The sequence below is a fragment of the Oryzias melastigma genome, linkage group LG6 (assembly GCF_002922805.2).
Source record: "Oryzias melastigma strain HK-1 linkage group LG6, ASM292280v2, whole genome shotgun sequence".
NCBI classification, from domain to species: domain Eukaryota; kingdom Metazoa; phylum Chordata; class Actinopteri; order Beloniformes; family Adrianichthyidae; genus Oryzias; species Oryzias melastigma.
In genome coordinates, this window is record NC_050517.1 from 3,213,761 (window position 1) to 3,231,383 (window position 17,623).

A 17,623-nucleotide genomic window follows, 5' to 3' on the forward strand; every position below is an offset into this window, starting at 1 on the left:
TTTTTGTTCTTTTGCTTCATATGTGCATTTATTGTGAATAAAGCTGCAATAAACTTGAACTTTTTAAAAGAGTTTTTTATTGGGGCTACATGGTTCTTCAGCTTTTTACAGACATGTACAAAATTCACAACTTGTACAGTGTGAGAGGCACCGCTGGATCAGACTCAAAACAACACAAACCTACATTTAGAACTCCCGTCTAAAAAGCTTTCAACTGTAACAGCAGGAAGAGGCTGCTACAGCCACACAAAACCCAGGACCGATGACTGTATACAGAGAACTGGAAAGAGCCATGTGTCACGTCTCCCATAGAGAAAGCCTCACCTCCGGCTCCAGCAAAATGAAGCCAATTCAGTCGCCATTTTTACACAATACAGACACCGTCATTTGGAGCCAGACGACAGTGATTGGTCCAAGTTGGCCTGAGTCAACGTTTCTATGGCAACTACTGTTATCAGTCACGAGTGAGATTCTTGGAAGTCCACAACCTGTTAATCAAACGTTCGAGGGGGGGCCAGCAAGCACCATGGGGCTTTACTGAGGCACTGGTCAGTTTATAACTTGGATATCTTGGACAGAAAAAGCATCATGAAAAAAATGATCAAGAAGGTATTAAAATGTAACAGAGCAAAAATGATTCGTCTGACGGATAGAATGACAGAAACAGCTGTTTATTTCTCTATTGTAGTCTATGGGATTTTGGCATCTTGGAGCCAGAAGGTACTTCCTGTTTAGGAATACCAGGGGGAGGAGTCACTCAGTCCAGTTCTCAATATACAATCGATGCCCTGGATACACAAACTACAGAAACACCATGTGTATGACAAGAAAATATGAAGTGAAGTGTTTTTATATAAAGGTGGTAAAGTATGTACAGCAAGTCCTGCTTGTTAGTGATGATAGTTTAGTCGAGGGACTCGCAGTGTGACGAGGCGGTTCTTTGTCTCTTCCTTTCTAAGAGGTCTGAATCTAAAACCAGTTCCATGTTTTAAAGTGGTCAGGCTTTTTATAGTAGTGCATTTTAAACACAAGCAATGACTTGAGAAAATAAGGTAGTTATGTGAACCTTCCACTCCAAACGAACACAATAATGCAGGCTTTCGTCTGCCAGAGTTGTTAAATATTCTCTTCTTTGCTCAGATCATTAGAAAACTTCAAGTTTATATTTTAGAATCTGAAAGGAAATGAAATAAATCACATTTGCTTTCTTCAACTTTAGGTTGAACTGTTTGCATTGTTTAACCCTTTAACACCAGAGCTCAGAGTTTCTGTTCTTTGATTTACTGTCATTTTTTTAATTAACACGATCAAAGTAATTCCAGCAGATTCTGAAGGAGAACAGCGGCTCACCACGCTTTTCTCCTTCAGAATCTACCAGAATTACATTGATCATGTTAATAATAAAAAGAATTACAGTATGTTAAAGGGTTAAATAAAATGGGGTTATCCAGATCTTTTTAGGCTTTATAAACTTACAACAAAGACATTATTTTAGTTAAGAGCTGATTCTGAGTGGAGAACACTAAACATTCACAAAGGAAATAATAATAATAACTGACTTGTTAATGCCCACAAATGTAAATTGCTTCATCAGCCTGGTAACTCGTATTTGGATTCCACTCAAACAGGAGGAGACCTGTCGGCAGGTTTCCTCAGACTCCTGCCGGTCTCCGTGCAGCAGCTCTACTGGGCCTGCGCCTCCTGGTTCTTCCTCTCCTGCCACTTCTTCTCCCTCAGATTCAGTTCCAGGTCAGAGAAAGCTGCTGGACCCCAGTTTGTCATTTTCTGCTGCCCCTTCCCTCCTGAAGGAAGAAAGCGTCAGTTAGTTCAGATTAAAAAACATCAACCTGGATGAAAAGTTCGATCAAATTCCCCTCTTATTCTATCAGGAAAACTTAAATGATTGTTTCAAGATAACCTGAAACTCTTTTGATGTCTTCATTTTTAACCAACAGCTGTTAAATGAGTTTATAGACACTCCAATGGAAATGGTGTTTTTAGCATGGTCTTTTGAAGGACATATATGAAGAAAATAAGGTGGAAAATTACATTTCTGAGAAAGACTGCATAATAAAGATTTAACGATTTTTCGTGAATCGAAAAAAAAGCGATTCAAACTCGTCAACATGTTCATCAATGCAGAAAATTAAATAATTGTTTTGACTCTGTTGTGCCTAATGTTGGAAAAATACTAAGCTGATGACATTTCTCCATGCAGGGAGTCTGTGACCTGTTCATCTGCACTCTCCTCCTGGGAAATTCCAGCAGCTCCTTCAGATTTAAGTTTCACATAAGTCAGTCCTTCCAGGATTTCACGATGTTGCAATCGCAACACATATTTGTACTGAGTACGAGTGCACGTGAGCGCGTGCCAATCGAATCATGGCTTGATTGAATTGTTACATTCCTCCTGGATGATGATGGTTTTAAAAAGCCCTGGGAATGGTTTTACACTCCATCAGAGGATGCTTGGAGTGGGACTTCAAACATGACAGAGAATACAGGCCTCTGTTGGTACCTGGTTGAATGAGCCGCAGCAAGCCTTCATGTTCAGCCACTTTGTGCTTCCAGGTCCGGGTGTTGTTCGTTGCATCTTCCAGCTTCTTTACCACCGTCTGATTCACACAAGAAGGTTTTGACAAAATTAACCATTTTGTGACACAACTCTTCAGGAAATCTTGTCAACATCAGCTGGTTAATTGTGTCAATGAATAACTTTGACTACTTCTAAACATGAACATTTTCTATATGGCAGATAAAACGTGTGCCACTGAAATATATGAGTTTCATTAGAATAAAAAAAGTATCCACTAAAACTCAAAACTATGATAGAAAAAACACATTCAATATTCGTGGTTTTACCTGCAATGGAGACCTCACACTGTCAAATCAGCAGAATAAAATTCACAAAAGTATGAAGCAAAATCTAATAACTGATGAAAACAAACAAAATGTTGTCTTAAAAAAAGTAAACAGCCCAAAACATCTGGAAAAAATCATGTTTAACCCAGAAAAACCACTTCTACTGCATCCTGGAGCCACATCACAATCAGCTGCCTGAAACCTGCTGCGTTTTCAGTTAAACTTACATTTTCCCTGGAGTTTTAACCCCTACCTATGGGCTCAGATCAGGATCAGATTACACAGAATGAAAAAGCAGAATATACATATAAAACAAAGACATTGTAAACTTGAAAAAAAAACACTGAAATAAAAATAATTAAATTGTAAAAATTGAAACTTTGATAAAAAGGAAATATAAACCTAGAACTGTTACCAAAAAGAAAATGGTTTTCTTGTATCAGCTGCTGCTTTGCATTTTTAACCTCTGTTGATTTTTTTTGTTTCTCTTCCTCTTTGCTTTTGATTCTCAGTTTACAGATTCAGACTTTTCATCTTTAAATGAAGCCTAAATGTGTGTGGGGGCGTGGCTTTGAGCCCGTTGGCCACCTGGGGACAGAGGTTATGGTGATGGCATTTCCACTGCAAAGCAGCATCTGCTGTGGGCGCCGCCTGTATGGGGTCAAATCAGGATCACCCTAAAGTGAATGATAAACAAGATTGTAAATTTGAGCTCAAAGCCCCGCCCCCTTGTGAAATTAGGATCATCTCAGCAGCGAAAACTTGAAAATCTGAATTGAAACGGAAAAAAGAGAACTGAAAGCAAACAAGGAAAAACAAAAAAAGGAAAAGTTGAAAGTACAAATACACATTACGCTGTGAATCAGGAGCAGACGGAAAAAATGTTTCTGTCGGCTCGATGAGACGCTTTTTTCCTTCAGAATCTGCTGGAATTACGTTGATCGTGTCAACAATTCTAAAGTTGCAGTAAATCAGAGAACATACTGGAGCTCTGGTAGTAGAGAGTCAACATTCCCAGTCAGGATCCTTGGCGTCGGCTGACCTGATATTTCTCCAGCGCTCCCTGCCTCTCCTGCTCCAGCTGCTCCAGCTGCTGCATGGCGGCCTGCAGGGCGCTCTCCTTGGCCAAACGCTCTTTTTCCAGTTCCTCTTTCTCGGCCTGTGTTTCAGAGATGGCATGCTGCTGCCGCAGGTGGATCTGCTCTAGCTCCGCCCTCTTCATGGCCTCTTCCTCAAGCAGCCTGGGTAAAGTACAGATGTAAAATGATGCAACTTCAGAAGCAGCAGCCCGCTCCTCCTTTTGTCAGCCAGGATATGAAAGTAATGAAAGGTACACGTAACAGAGTATACAAATGTTCATTTTTTACAGTTAAATGTTTAAAGTCAGTGGATCTGTTGTCAAAGTGTTCTCAGTGGTTTGACAGGATGAGCTGTATCAGAGCTATCCTCAGTTCTGATCCAGAGTCCAGCTCAGACGAGGAAAACAAAGATGTTCATGGATCTATATGTCTGCATCAGAATGGGGTCGAGTTTGTAGCCCCGCCCAGTGTATTTTCTACGTCACAAATCCAATATTTTTCAAAATGAATTTTTCCGTCTGCTGTTGATTCACAACAATAAGAATAAAGAAATAGTCAGCGATGTACCTCTAAACTTAATTTTCTTTATCATTGTTCTCCATCATCAGACAAATGCCACAAGAACATGTTAAAAACACTAACAGCATCATTTTAATCAAAGTGGGTCTTTGATGATGCTGTAAGAAACGTGTTTGAACTTGTGTCTACATAGTACATGTCAGCAGGGGGAGCTATGACGCTATGATCAACCTTATACTTTATATTTGGACCTTAAAGTCCGTTCTTGTACTTAAACAACTTTTTAAAATAAAATGTTGCTTCACATGACACTTGATTAAGTGTAGAGAAAGAACAGACCAGACTGGGATGATTAAGCTGAAGAGTCTTTGACACAGACATGGCACACTCAACGGCCGAGTCCATCGGGAGGTGGAGAGCTAATGTCAGCAAAAAGGAAGGAAAGACGGGGAGGAAATGCGGTGGACGGCTGCAGGAAGACGTCGAATGTTGTTAGGTTTCTATTAAAAAAGACAATCCGGCTGAAAACACTTACAGATGCATCCTCTTCTCTCCAGAGGAGCTGAAACATCAGAGACAGAAGCTCGGCCGTTCTAAGCAGGTAGAGACAACATGAGCCAGTGAATCATGTCAGAAGTGCATTCTAAGCTGAACTGATGCATTAGGAGTGTGGGAAAGAGGAGAAACGAGCTGAATCAACCCCAGCTAAAAAGAGAAGTCTGTTCTTCCTCATTCAGTCTATCAGTCCATAAACCACAGAGAACCAAAACTGACAAAGTTTGTCTTTATTTTTTTCTAGGTATGCATTCTTAGAAAAATCATTTAACTGCATTTTCCCAAATATGTTGTTTGGGCATTTTAAGACCAGAAAAAGAAAAAACCACCTTAAACTAATTTGTCTCCATGTGTGTTGTTGTACCTCAGCCACAGACGTAAATTCACTGGACTCATAATCTCTGACGTCACCTGCACGACTCTGGATGGCAAAAGGGACTGAAATGTCTAATGTGAAGCCTAAAGGGAATGAAATGTTTAAAATGAAGCCTAAAGGGAATGAAATGTTTAAAATGAAGCCTAAAGGGACTGAAATGTCTAATGTGAAGCCTAAAGGGACTGAAATGTCTAATGTAAAGCCTAAAGGGACTGAAATGTGCTCAAATGGGCCCACCCACCTGCTAATCAAAAAAGCACGCCCCCAATTAGTATTATATTGTTTACAAATTCAAGTTCTAAAGGATTTTTAATTCACATAAAATATACTATTTAACATTAACAAAGTTTTTTGACTCCATGCATAGTTTCTCTGTAGCAACAGTTGGACTTTTTAACACAGGAGTCAATGGGAAATTCCTCCTTTTTTAAATCATTTGAAGAACTGCAGCATCTGGTTCTTCTGCGAAAAGAGGACTCCTGGAGTTTCAGTCAATATCACGTCTCTTCAGAGAGGCTTTGTACTGGTAAAGACCCACTCTGATTAAAATGGTGTTGTGGGTTTTTTTTACATGTTCTTGAGGCATTTTCTGTCACATAAAAATAAAAAGAGGTATTTCTTGATTCAAATCATTGTGAGTCAGGACTACAGATACATCTTAATTTTTTAGCCCTTGAAACTTGTTTGTTTTATTTAAAGTTATTTATCTAAAAATATATTTCTTATATCAGAACCAGCTGATGCTTTATTTGCAGTAATGACAGTGCCCCTCCTCCTCTGACTGACCGTGCCTGCAGCTTCCGGACAGTTTCCTCATCCTGCCGGGCGCGCCTCTCATTCTCCAAAGCCGCCTCCAGCTGGTTGTACATGTCCTCCAGCTCACGGACCCTCTGCAGGTACTGCTCCAGCTCCGTCGACTTCTGGGCCATCTGCTCCTCCATCTCCTGTCGTACCTGTTGATCATATATGATTTATGTATTCCATCAATAGCTTTATGTGCTAAATCGATCTATATTTTTATGAATCGATCAATGGACTGTTAAGCTTAAATGGATTCAAATTGTTTGCTGTTTACAGATAAAACCAGGAGTCTTTCTGAAGACCGCCGTTTCCTCGTGTCTCCGTCTAAAATGCAGCGACTGACTCGAATGTTTCATGTACGGTTACAATGACAAAGTTGCAGACGTGATGGACTCGTGTTTATGATTATAATTAGAAAATACCAGTTTTCCGACGGTTGTGTCATTTAGTCGCATCTGAAACAACAGAGGTTTGCGTCCAGTTGTTAGCATCCACTGTGGCGTTAAAAGGGGAAATCTTGGTCTACATTTAAACCAGCTACAAACAAATGCAACATATTTTATGCAAGACTACAAAGTTGTATGTTTACAGATTAAAATGTGTTGTTTACACGAAGCAGTGAATACATTTTGGGTGTTTTGGCGTTTAAAAACACTAATTTTAAAGCACTTTCTCTAAATTTTTTTATTTTTTTTTCTTGAAGGCCTTTTGCTTGTGTCTGCAAATCATGATTATTAAAAATTGTAGCTATGTTTAAACTTATACTTTGATAGTTTCTATTTGACATGCATGTTTGTACTGGAAATGTTAAGGTTCTTGCCGGAAATCTCCTAACTTTGTGTTATTCTACACATTTAAATGTTTCTCCAAATATTAGTTATAGGCCACAGCTGCAGAGAAAATATCGGTTATCTGTATCGGCCGCAAAAACGGCATCGTCCCATCCCGAGAGGCAACTGAAATTCTATGGAGTTCAAATCTGCAGAGGGTTCTAAAGGAGATTTGTTTTAATTAATTCAGGATGTTGGCCTCCTTCTTAGGTCGAAGGTCAATGAAAATTTGGTTATGGTTAGACTTAACCGTGGTGCGTCTGTGAAATTTTGTGAAGATCGCTCAAAATGTAAATCTGCTAATTTCACATATTATTAAAATGGCTCCACCACGTGTTTTGGTTTTGTTAGTGGGTTCTGAAATGCATTTTCAGGACAGTTTGGTCTTATTCATTTTGTTGACAGTTTTGCCCGCTGTGATGTCATCCTTTTTGTGGGGTGGAGGATCATTCACTATAACCAAAAATCATTTTTACTTTCTTTTCCCCTTTTTTGGGGGGAAATAAATGAAAACAAAAACCATTTTTCACCAGGTACTAGGTGTGTATACATTTCGTTGAGTTTTTGAGTTTGTGGCGGGGGTCAAAGGTGCCGAGAGACAGAAGATTCACAGAAACAATCTGGTCCCTCAGTCCAGGACTGCTGCAGGGCATCATAAACGCTCACATGAGGAGGTCTTGGTTTCTGAACTTCAATTCTTAATAAATCACATTTTAATTTCAACACTTATATTAACTACTTTTATAAAATGAAATTAAAAATCTCGAGTGGAAATGTGTGTTGGACACAGCTAAAAAGTGAGTAGAAAGAAGCAGAAATGGAAGCAGATAATCATCTCTGGCTCACCACTTCCTATAGCACATGTGAAGATGTAATCAGATTACTCCAGTTTAAAGTTTGTCACAGATAATAAAGCTGACTGCAGAATTTTCCCTGTTACTGCTTTGGCTACTACAAAACCTTTTTTGTAGTAGCCAAACATTTTTTCAGCTTTTACTCAAGTCCAGGGTTTCAGGTCAGACAAAAATACAAGAAAGCAGTGAAGCTAAAGAGGAAGTTGTGTGACAGTTGTGCAAAAGCATTTCAGATCTGATAAATGAATGGACGGATGGCAGCAGACAGAAGCAGACCATCTTTTCTCTCTCCAGTTCCATTTGGTAGCGGTTCTGCAGCTCCGTTTGGGTCTCCAGGCGCCGTTTTTCCTCCTCTGTCGCATTGGCAGCTGCCTCCTCCAGGGCCTGACAAACAGATGCAGAAACACATGAAATTCACTCAGAAAACTGATAAAGTCCTGACAGGTTTTGAATATTCTATTTTTAAAAAGCAGAACTGACGCACATGCGAACCAATCATGTGAAAAAGGTTCAATAAACCATAAAAAAACAGCCACTCAAGATGAAACAGACGTAGCTAACAGATGGAGGCTCTGACAGAAGCAGTTCAATATTCCTTTATTTTAATGAATATATTAAATAAATTATCTTTAATAAAAATGTTGTTTTATTGTTTTTAACATTTTTGTCATGATAGATGACATATATGGTCAAACTTAGGATTAAAATTACATTTCTGAGTATTTATTTGGGAGCAGATGAATAAATAGTGTTAATTGTGACATAGAAACTACATTCAGTGGGCTACAGCCTCCCTGCTCTGCTCCATTCTGATCATCCACATGCAGACAAACAGATCCATGAACATCTTTGGTTTCCTGGAATCTGGATCCAAACTTTACGACTGACCGTATGACTTTACGGTTGAAGGTGTGAGGGGCTGTAAGCTAGCAGGAGAGCGTAAACAAAGGGATGATGGGATGTCAGCTGAGGCTTACTTATTACATATTTACATTTACACTTCAACACATTTTCAATTTTTTCAAAATAAATAAATCTGAATGTAAATGAAGTTGTGCAGATAATGCAGCCCCCACCCCACCCCCCAGCTGGGACTGGTCTGGAAACTGTGACAATCAGCATCTGATAACAGAGCAGCGCGACCCGCGAGGAGTCCATTGTGCGCGTGTGCCCGTGGACTGCATGTGCATTCATGCGAGCAACTATGTGAGACTTCTGCACCTCAATGCGAGATTGTTGTGCTTCCCGAGTTCACTGCTGCACACAAAAGCAGGACTATCCTCTTGACTATCCTCTGTGTTGCACAATTACAGCGTGAACTATTTGATTGTTTCTGCGTCTCCCCCCGCTGGTCACTGGTGTCCAACAACACAAGGAGCTGAGGCAGCAGAGCCCCGCTTGCAGCACCTTCCATGCACAGAGGGAATTTAATTAATCATCTAACTTTATTTATAAAACGTGATTCTCGAAGAGCTTTACAATTAAAAACAAAACATGGACACAGAAATTAAAATAAAACCAACACACTCTCCCCCTTCCCTACATTAACACATACATCCATGGCTCTAAATGAATGCCCGCCAAATGCAGGTAAAACTAGAATTTGGCGGGTAGAAAAAAAAAGTCACTAGTCACTTTGGCAGGTGAGACATCTGCCCAATCTGAATTCTCCCCTTTCACTTCCCCTCCATTTGAAGATTCATTTTTAGTGCAAGTGTGTCCGGGATGGTTTTTTTTAATCTGACCCTCCAAGCGGAGGGATTCAAAGTCCTCTGTCGCGACGGTAAACCGCGTCACGCTGAGAAGCACTTTTCTCCACATGAGTGCGCTTGTCCTGCTGCTGCTGCTGGACCTTTTATCAATCCAGTCCTTCTGCTCACCTGGCAGGTGTGGCCAATGTGCCTTCATTAGCACCTGCTGGCTGTTTAAGTCAGAGGAGGCCACACCGAGGCAGGAGGGAGCAGAGCAGCAGGCTGAGGAGCTTTACCTGTTTTGGTTTTACCGCTGGTATGTTTTGTTCTTTTCTTCCTCAGCAGTCTTACAACGCTGGCTGTTGTTATTTTAGTTTGGGGTTGGACTTTGGTAGTCTTAGTTTGCAGATTTTGTTTATTTGTTTTCTTTAGGTAGTTTTGGTTAGGCAGGAGCTGCTGACTCTGACGGTCGACATGTCTGGATCAGCAGTCTCCATGACTTATTTTATGTTTGGCTGAGGTTGTAATTTTGGTTAGTCTTTTGTTTGATCCAGCACACTAGTTATTTGACTTTTGTTTTTTCATTTCAGGACAAAGGATTTCCTATTTAATCTTCTTTTCCTTTCGGCTTTTCCCTTCAGGGGTCGCCACAGCGAATCAGTTTCCTCCATCTAAGCCTGTCTTCAGCATCCTCCACTCTAACACCAGCCACCTTCATGTCTTCATTCACTGCATCCATAAACCTCCTCTTTGGTCTTCCTCTAGACCTCTTTCCTGGCAGCTCTAGACTCAGCATCCTTCTACCAATATATTCACTGTCTCTCCTCTGAACATGTCCAAACCATCTCAGTCTGGCCTCTCTGACTTTATCTCCAAAACCTCTAACATGTGCTGTCCCTCTGATGTATTCATTCCTGATCCTATCCATCCTGGTCACTCCCAAAGAGAACCTCAGCATCTTCATCTCTGCTACCTCCAGCTCTGCTTCCTGTCTTTTCTTCAGTCCCACTGTTTCTAGTCCAAACAACATGGCTGGTCTCACCACAGTCTTGTACACCTTTCCTTTCATTTGTGCTGAAACTCTTCTGTCACACATCACACCTGACACTTTTCTCCACCCATTCCAACCTGCTTGCACTCTCCTCTTCACTTCTTTTCCACACTCTCCATTACTCTGTACTGTTGACCCTAAATACTTAAACTCCTCCACCTTCTTTATCTCTTCTCCCTGTAACCTCACTCTTCCACTCTGGTTCCTCTCATTCACACACATGTACTCTGTCTTACTGCGGCTAACCTTCATTCCTCTCCTTTCCAGGGCAAACCTCCACCTCTCTAACTCCACCTCCACCTGTTCCCTGCTCTCACTACAAATCACAATATCATCTGCAAACATCATAGTCCATGGTGATTCCTGTCTAACCTCATCCGTCAGTCTGTCCATCACCATTGCAAACAGGAAGGGGCTCAGAGCTGATCCCTGATGTAATCCCACCTCCACCTTGAACTCCTCTGTCACCCCTACAGCACACCTCACCACTGTCTTACAGCCCTCATACATGTCCTGCACTGCTCGGACATACTTCTCTGTCACTCCAGACTTCCTCATACAATACCATAGTTCCTCTCTGGGCACTCTGTCATAAGCTTTCTCCAGATCTACAAAGACACAGTGGAGCTCTCTCTGACCTTCTCTGTACTTCTCTATCAACATCCTCAAAGCAAATGTTGCATCTGTAGTGCTCTTTCTTGGCATGAAACCATACTGCTGCTCACAAATGTTCACTTCTGCTCTTAGTCTGGCTTCCACTACTCTTTCCCACACCTTCATTGTATGGCTCATCAGCTTTATTCCTCTGTAGTTACCACAACTCTGCACATCTCCCTTATTCTTAAAAATGGGCACCATCACACTTCTCCTCCATTCCTCAGGCATCTTCTCACCACCTAAGATCCTGTTGAACAACCCGGTCAAAAACTCCACTGCCATCTCTCCTAGACACTTCCATACCTCCACAGGTATATCATCAGGACCAAGAGCCTTTCCACTCTTCATCCTCTTCAAAGCCCCTCTCACTTCACCTTTACTAATCTTTCTTACTTCCTGCTCCACAACCGTCACCTCTTCTACTCTTTGTTCTCTCTCATTCTCTTCATTCATCAACTCTTCAAAGTATTCTTTCCATCTTTCCATTACACCACTGACACCTGTCACCACATTACCATTCCTATCCTTGATCACCCTAACCTGCTGCATGTCCTTCCCATCTCGATCTCTCTGCCTTGCTAGTCTGTACAGGTCAGTCTCTCCCTCCTTACTACCCAACCTAGCATACAAGTCATCATAAGCTCTTTGTTTGGCCTTTGACACCTCTACTTTCACCTTACGCTGCATCTCCCTGTACTCCTGTCTACTCTCCTCAGTCCTCTCAGTGTCCCACTTCTTCTTAGCTAGTCTCTTACTCCGTATACACTCCTGCACCTCCTCATTCCACCACCAAGTCTCCTTATCAACTCTCTTTCCTGATGACACACCAAGTACACTCCTACCTGTCTCCCTGATCACATTAGCTGTAGTTATCCAGTCATCTGGGAGTACCTCCTGACCACCCAGAGCCTGTTTCAACTGTTTCTTAAAAGTCATGCAACAATCTTCTTTTTTCAGCTTCCACCAGTTTGTCCTCTTCTCTGCCTTTGCCCTCTCTTTCTTCATCTTCTTCACCACCAGAGTCATTCTACACACCACCATCCTGTGCTGTCTGGAAACACTCTCACCAACCACTACTTTACAGTCACTGATCTCCTTCAGATTACACCGTCTACACAAGATGTAGTCTATCTGTGTGCTTCTACCTCCGCTCTTATAGGTCACTCTATGTTCCTGTCTCTTCTCAAAGAATGTATTCACTATCGCCATTTCCATCTTTTTTGCAAAATCAACCACCATCTGTCCTTCTACATTCCTCTCCTGGATACCAAACCTGCCCATCACCTCCTCATCACCTCGGTTTCCTGCACCAACATGACCATTGAAATCTGCACCAATGACAACTCTCTCATTTCCAGGGATGCTCATCATCACTTCATCAAGATCCAACCAGAACTTCTCCTTCTCTTCCAGCTCACATCCTACCTGTGGGGCATACCCACTAACAACATTGAACATGACACCCTCCATTTCTATCTTCAGACTCATCACTCTATCTGACACTCTTTTTACCTCCACAACACTCCTAACAAACTCCTCCTTTAGGATAACTCCTACTCCATTTCTCTTCCCATCTCCACCATGATAGAACAACTTGAACCCTGCTCCTAAACTTGATAAACTAATCTGGCAGAGCTCAAAACAGCGTTAGGTGACATACAAGCTAATCTAACCCCAGCACTTCTCTCTGAATCTAAAATATCAGCTTTGCTGGAGCTTCAAGCTAAGCTAACACCATTGCTACAACTCGTGGAAGATTCCCATCAAGAAAAGGCACGTAACGAACAACCGAGATAATCGCCAAGATCTCCTGGAGGGGAGGATGGACAGGCACGGATGAATAATGTGATTCTCACAGGACTTCAACTACAACCCCAGGTGCGGCCTGGTGCTACCAGCGCTAGCATGGGTGCTAACGGAGCTGTGATGAGAGCAAACGTGACCGTGGAGAATCAAGTTGGAGAATTTCTTGCGTCTAAAGGGATTTCCTTGGATCTAAATACTGTTGAGGTCTGTCATCTGCTTCCTCGGAGAAAGAATACGGATAAACCAGCGATCCTGATCAGGTTTGTGAATCAAAAGCACAAGATAGCTCTGATGAAACACAGAAAACACCTGAAGGGGTCTACGGTGTATCTTAATGAACATCTTTCTAAATATCACGCTGATCTGGCAAAGCTCGCAAGAATCCTACGATTGAAGAAACAATCCACAGCACGTGGAATCTGAACTCCAGAATCTTTGTAAAACCACTCGGACCACCGGACGTTACGAAGCCTCTGGAAATAAAATCATGAAAGACTTTGAGAACTGTGGGATTACGAATGTCTGACCCTTTAATTCAAGCAAAATGTGAAATGTGAACTCAAAAAACCCGCTGGATGTGAACTCTGACCCGATTCTGAGCTGCGGAATGAGCACATTTCCCTTGAAATGAGACCTTCACAGTCTGTCAGTCATAACAACGAAGAACGATTACGTGGCCTTAAACTTGTTCCTAAGCTGTGATGTAGCACTGATTCTGCTCAAATTCCTGATCCTTTTCTTTTCAACTTGTTATTTTTTGTTATTATAATCATTTTTTGATGAATACTATCTGCACTAATTGTATATTTTTTTAAATTAGAATATTTAGATTTTTTTCTCCATTAACTAATGGAGATGATTTTTACTTATTACTTTTTCTGTTTTTTTATAATAATTCTTTGATTAATAAAATCTGCACTAATTGTCTTTTTTAAATGAGAATATTTAGATTTTTACTGCTTTAGCAAATGATGATGATTTAATTATTACTTTTTGTATTATCGTAATTCTTTGAATACAATCTGCACAAAGTGCCTTTTTTTCAATGAGAATATTAGATTATTGTTACTGATTAATATAAATGATTTGTTGTGGATGCTTTGAAACTTGATTACATTAATGATATTAATGATCCTTAATAGACTGAATCTATTAATATTTGATATTAAGTCCTGAACCGGATATTGATAAATCATGTAAAGAAAATGGTCGAGTCGGGGTGGGATTGTATAAGCTCGCTTCCTTCCACTCCCTTTCAAGCGATCTACTTGTGATTCACGAAGTGATATGTTATGTATTATGACCTGATTGCTTTCATTTATTCATTCATTCAAATGACCTGCCGCTTTCTAACGGTCTCTTGTCGGAGCAGACCAAAGGCTGCTACAGTGAATCAGCGTCTTTAAATCTTGCCTGGTCTTTAACCTAATTTATTTATAAAGTGCCAATTAACAACCACCTATGTCCTAAAGTGCCACAGTGTGTCCTTCACTGAGATGCATGTTTCACTTTTGCTTTGTGATCTATTTTTACCCTTAAGCTAGCTCTTTTTTTTTACATTTTATGAAGCAGACAAAAAGTATTTTGAAGGAAGTGAGCAGCTTTTAAGTTCTGTCAAGGTGTTGGCGTAACCTGGAGTTTCCTGCCAGTCATCAGCTTGCACAGCCAGAAGGATGAGTCAGGTTTGGTGGGATTTACAGGAAGAACGCGTCTCGTCTCATCAGGCGAGTGTCTATTAAGCCACAGTAAACTCATTAGCTGCAGACAGAAGCTTGATGTGAGTTTCAGAAGAGACCGCTGGGGTTTGAAGGTGACCTACTTTGGTGGCATGAAAGAAAGCTGGGTTTGAAAGAAACGCAGCAAATCAAAGAACCGGTACTGACTCGAGACAGCATCAAAGATTGACTGCTGTTTTTTAAAGGGGGGTGTTATTATTTTAAAAGGTCAAATGTCATCCAGGAGCAGAGACTCCTTAAAGAGATGATGTAAAGATATGCCAAATTAAATCTATTTCTTTTCTGGACATCAAGACCAAACGGGTTTGGTTGTTGCAGGTCTACAAACCAGATAAATACCCTCCGACTGACAACAACCTGTTGCATGTTGTGTTGTTGATTGTAGCAGTGTGTGTGTGTATTCTTGCACTTAGCCCATAGTGAGGACTGGCAAGAGTTTTAGACCAACAAGTGAGGTCAAAATTTGAAGGTAAAGACATTTGCCGGTCCTCACTTTTTTTTTTGTTTTGAAAACGGCTCTACTCTACCCATAGATGCTTCCCTCTAAGTTTCACAGAAGTCCTCACATTTGCCCCAAAATGATTTTTTTACTGAATTTCACACACAGACTTTGCTCATTATCTCTGTGTGTTTCATTTCCCTAAAATGTTTCAGGTTCAGTCAACTTTTCACAAAGTGCTGCTGGAATGTCGGCTCATTCCTCCTGACAGAAGTGTGAAGCTTTGATGTGTTTACACACCGTCTTCCTCCTGTGAAAAACAAAGGCTTTCTTACTTATGACACCCACTCACCACAGCACCCTCACTTTATTGTTGTTGACAGACTATGAAGATATGCGGGGAGTCCTTCGTTTGTTGACTGACGTCTGCAAACAATCCTCTGGGTGATTTCAGCCTTTAGAGTGCACCAAACCCCATATCATGACACTACTTCAGCCATGCGTAATAAAAGCAAATTAAACATGATGAAGTCGAGTTTTCTTTTTGTAAAAGTGAGTTTACATTTGGACTCATTGATTGTAGGTAGTGGTTCTTGAAAACATGCTTTTGTTGTTTTTCTACAAACACACATTTTCTATTTCCTTGAAAGAGTTCAGTTCATTTTCTTTAGTATTTCCTGATGTCTAAATAGTTCTGAACGAGGAGGTACTTTCTGTTTTGTCATGTTGAAACTATTTCATTTCTGTACTTCAAATACATGAATCACTTTTGTAACAATAAAAAGCAAAATGCAAATGAAACCATTTAAACCCAAACCCTGAACACCTTTGTCCAAGAAATTTCTATTTGCAGATCCTGAAAGTCTCATTTTGAGTAATACACATTTTAAATGGATTTAAAATTAGCTCTTACCTGAGTAAGACCACTAATACTTGTGCCTGAATTGAATCATTTTTCTTCATGTGAATATAAAAAAACAAAATATTATTTTCCCTCATGATTGCATGTTAAGAGTGGCAGCAATAAAAGGCTTCAGGACAGAATAAAGAGAGTTATATCCTCACACCAACTCATTTGTACAGTATTTGTTTTGCACTTTTGAAAGTGCGTTTGCATGACTGGAGTCCCTCATTCATCTCTATGCTGATGACACAGTTCTTTACTCCGTCAGCCCATTCCTGGACTTGAAGAGAAAACAGCTTCAACAAAGTTTAAGCAAAATCCAACTCTCCTTCTCCAGACTCAACCTAAAAATAAATGTTTCAAGACAAAACGCATGTGGTTTGGTAAGAAGGGACATCTACCATCAAACCCTCAGTATCACCACGCCTGATAGGACACCTCTACAACAGGTTACAGCTAACATATCTTGGAATCTGGCTAGACAATATTTTGTCCTTCTCAATCCATATCAGCCAATCTGGAGTCAAAGGTTAAATCAAAAATTGGCGTTCTCTACAGAATGGGCTCCTCCTCATTTTCTCTGCAAGACAAACATCGGTTCAAACAATTATTTACAGATTGTAAGCTGCAGAAGTTGGAAACCCTCTATTTGATTCATAACAACATTCATCAGTAAACTGGACTTCATTCACTCTATCTCCTGATACCTGCTCTGCTGAACTCATCCTGTTAACAGTCCCACAATCAAACTCTTCACTTGGTTCTGTATCTTTCAATCTGCTGCAGCCACAGACTGCAATGACAACAAAAACCTCTCCGATTGGGCACTTTTATTCCAAAAGCTAAAACCCATCTAACTGAGCATTTTAAAGATAATTGCTGCTCTTACACAGTGCAAGGATTTAAGCCTTTTATATTTTTAGATTGTGTTTTTCTGATCCATTCAGTTTGATTTCTTGTTCTTGCAAGCCCTGTTTACATGATTTTTCTGAGTGTCATGGGTCTCTGGGTAACGTCTCACATGTCCCAGGAATGGGTGGACCAAAGACGAGGTCTACAGAATCTTTTTTTTTTTTTTTAGGAATTTTTTTCTTTTTAAATTCCTAATTTTTCAACAATTTTCGAGCATGTTTTTAGGATCTCCCTATGTTTTTATTTTCTATTTTGTTATATAAGCTACAGTTGAAAATAAAATGAAACTACTCTAATGTATCATGTGTTGTCATATTTTGATCCATTTTTATGACAAATACTTTTTATTGGGTATATCATATCAGGTAAAAGTTACCTGCCAAAAGTGATGGTATGACCTTTTATAGCAGAAGATCGAATGGCTGGGTAGCTCAGTGGGCTAGGTGAAGGGCTGGCACTCAGGAGCCCTGGGTTCGATTCCCAGGGTCGTCCACTGATCCCCACCCAGATTGGGTCCTTAGGGAAGACCCTTGACCTGCTGCCTAACTGGG

The 17,623-nt window shown here is 40.5% G+C and overlaps 1 protein-coding gene across 1 annotated transcript in view; it reads right to left on the reverse strand.

Moving 5' to 3' along the window:
* The window catches only part of swap70b (switching B cell complex subunit SWAP70b), a 42,098-nt gene continuing 24,475 nt past the window's right edge, over positions 1-17,623 (reverse strand). Inside the window, exons 8-12 of the mRNA XM_024282827.2 lie at positions 8,153-8,260; positions 6,178-6,344; positions 3,905-4,103; positions 2,519-2,615; positions 1-1,802 (exon numbers count right to left, since the gene is read on the reverse strand). Coding sequence (XP_024138595.1) covers positions 1,684-1,802; positions 2,519-2,615; positions 3,905-4,103; positions 6,178-6,344; positions 8,153-8,260 — 690 coding nt within the window. The 3' untranslated portion in view covers positions 1-1,683. The remainder of the gene's footprint in view (positions 1,803-2,518; positions 2,616-3,904; positions 4,104-6,177; positions 6,345-8,152; positions 8,261-17,623) is intronic.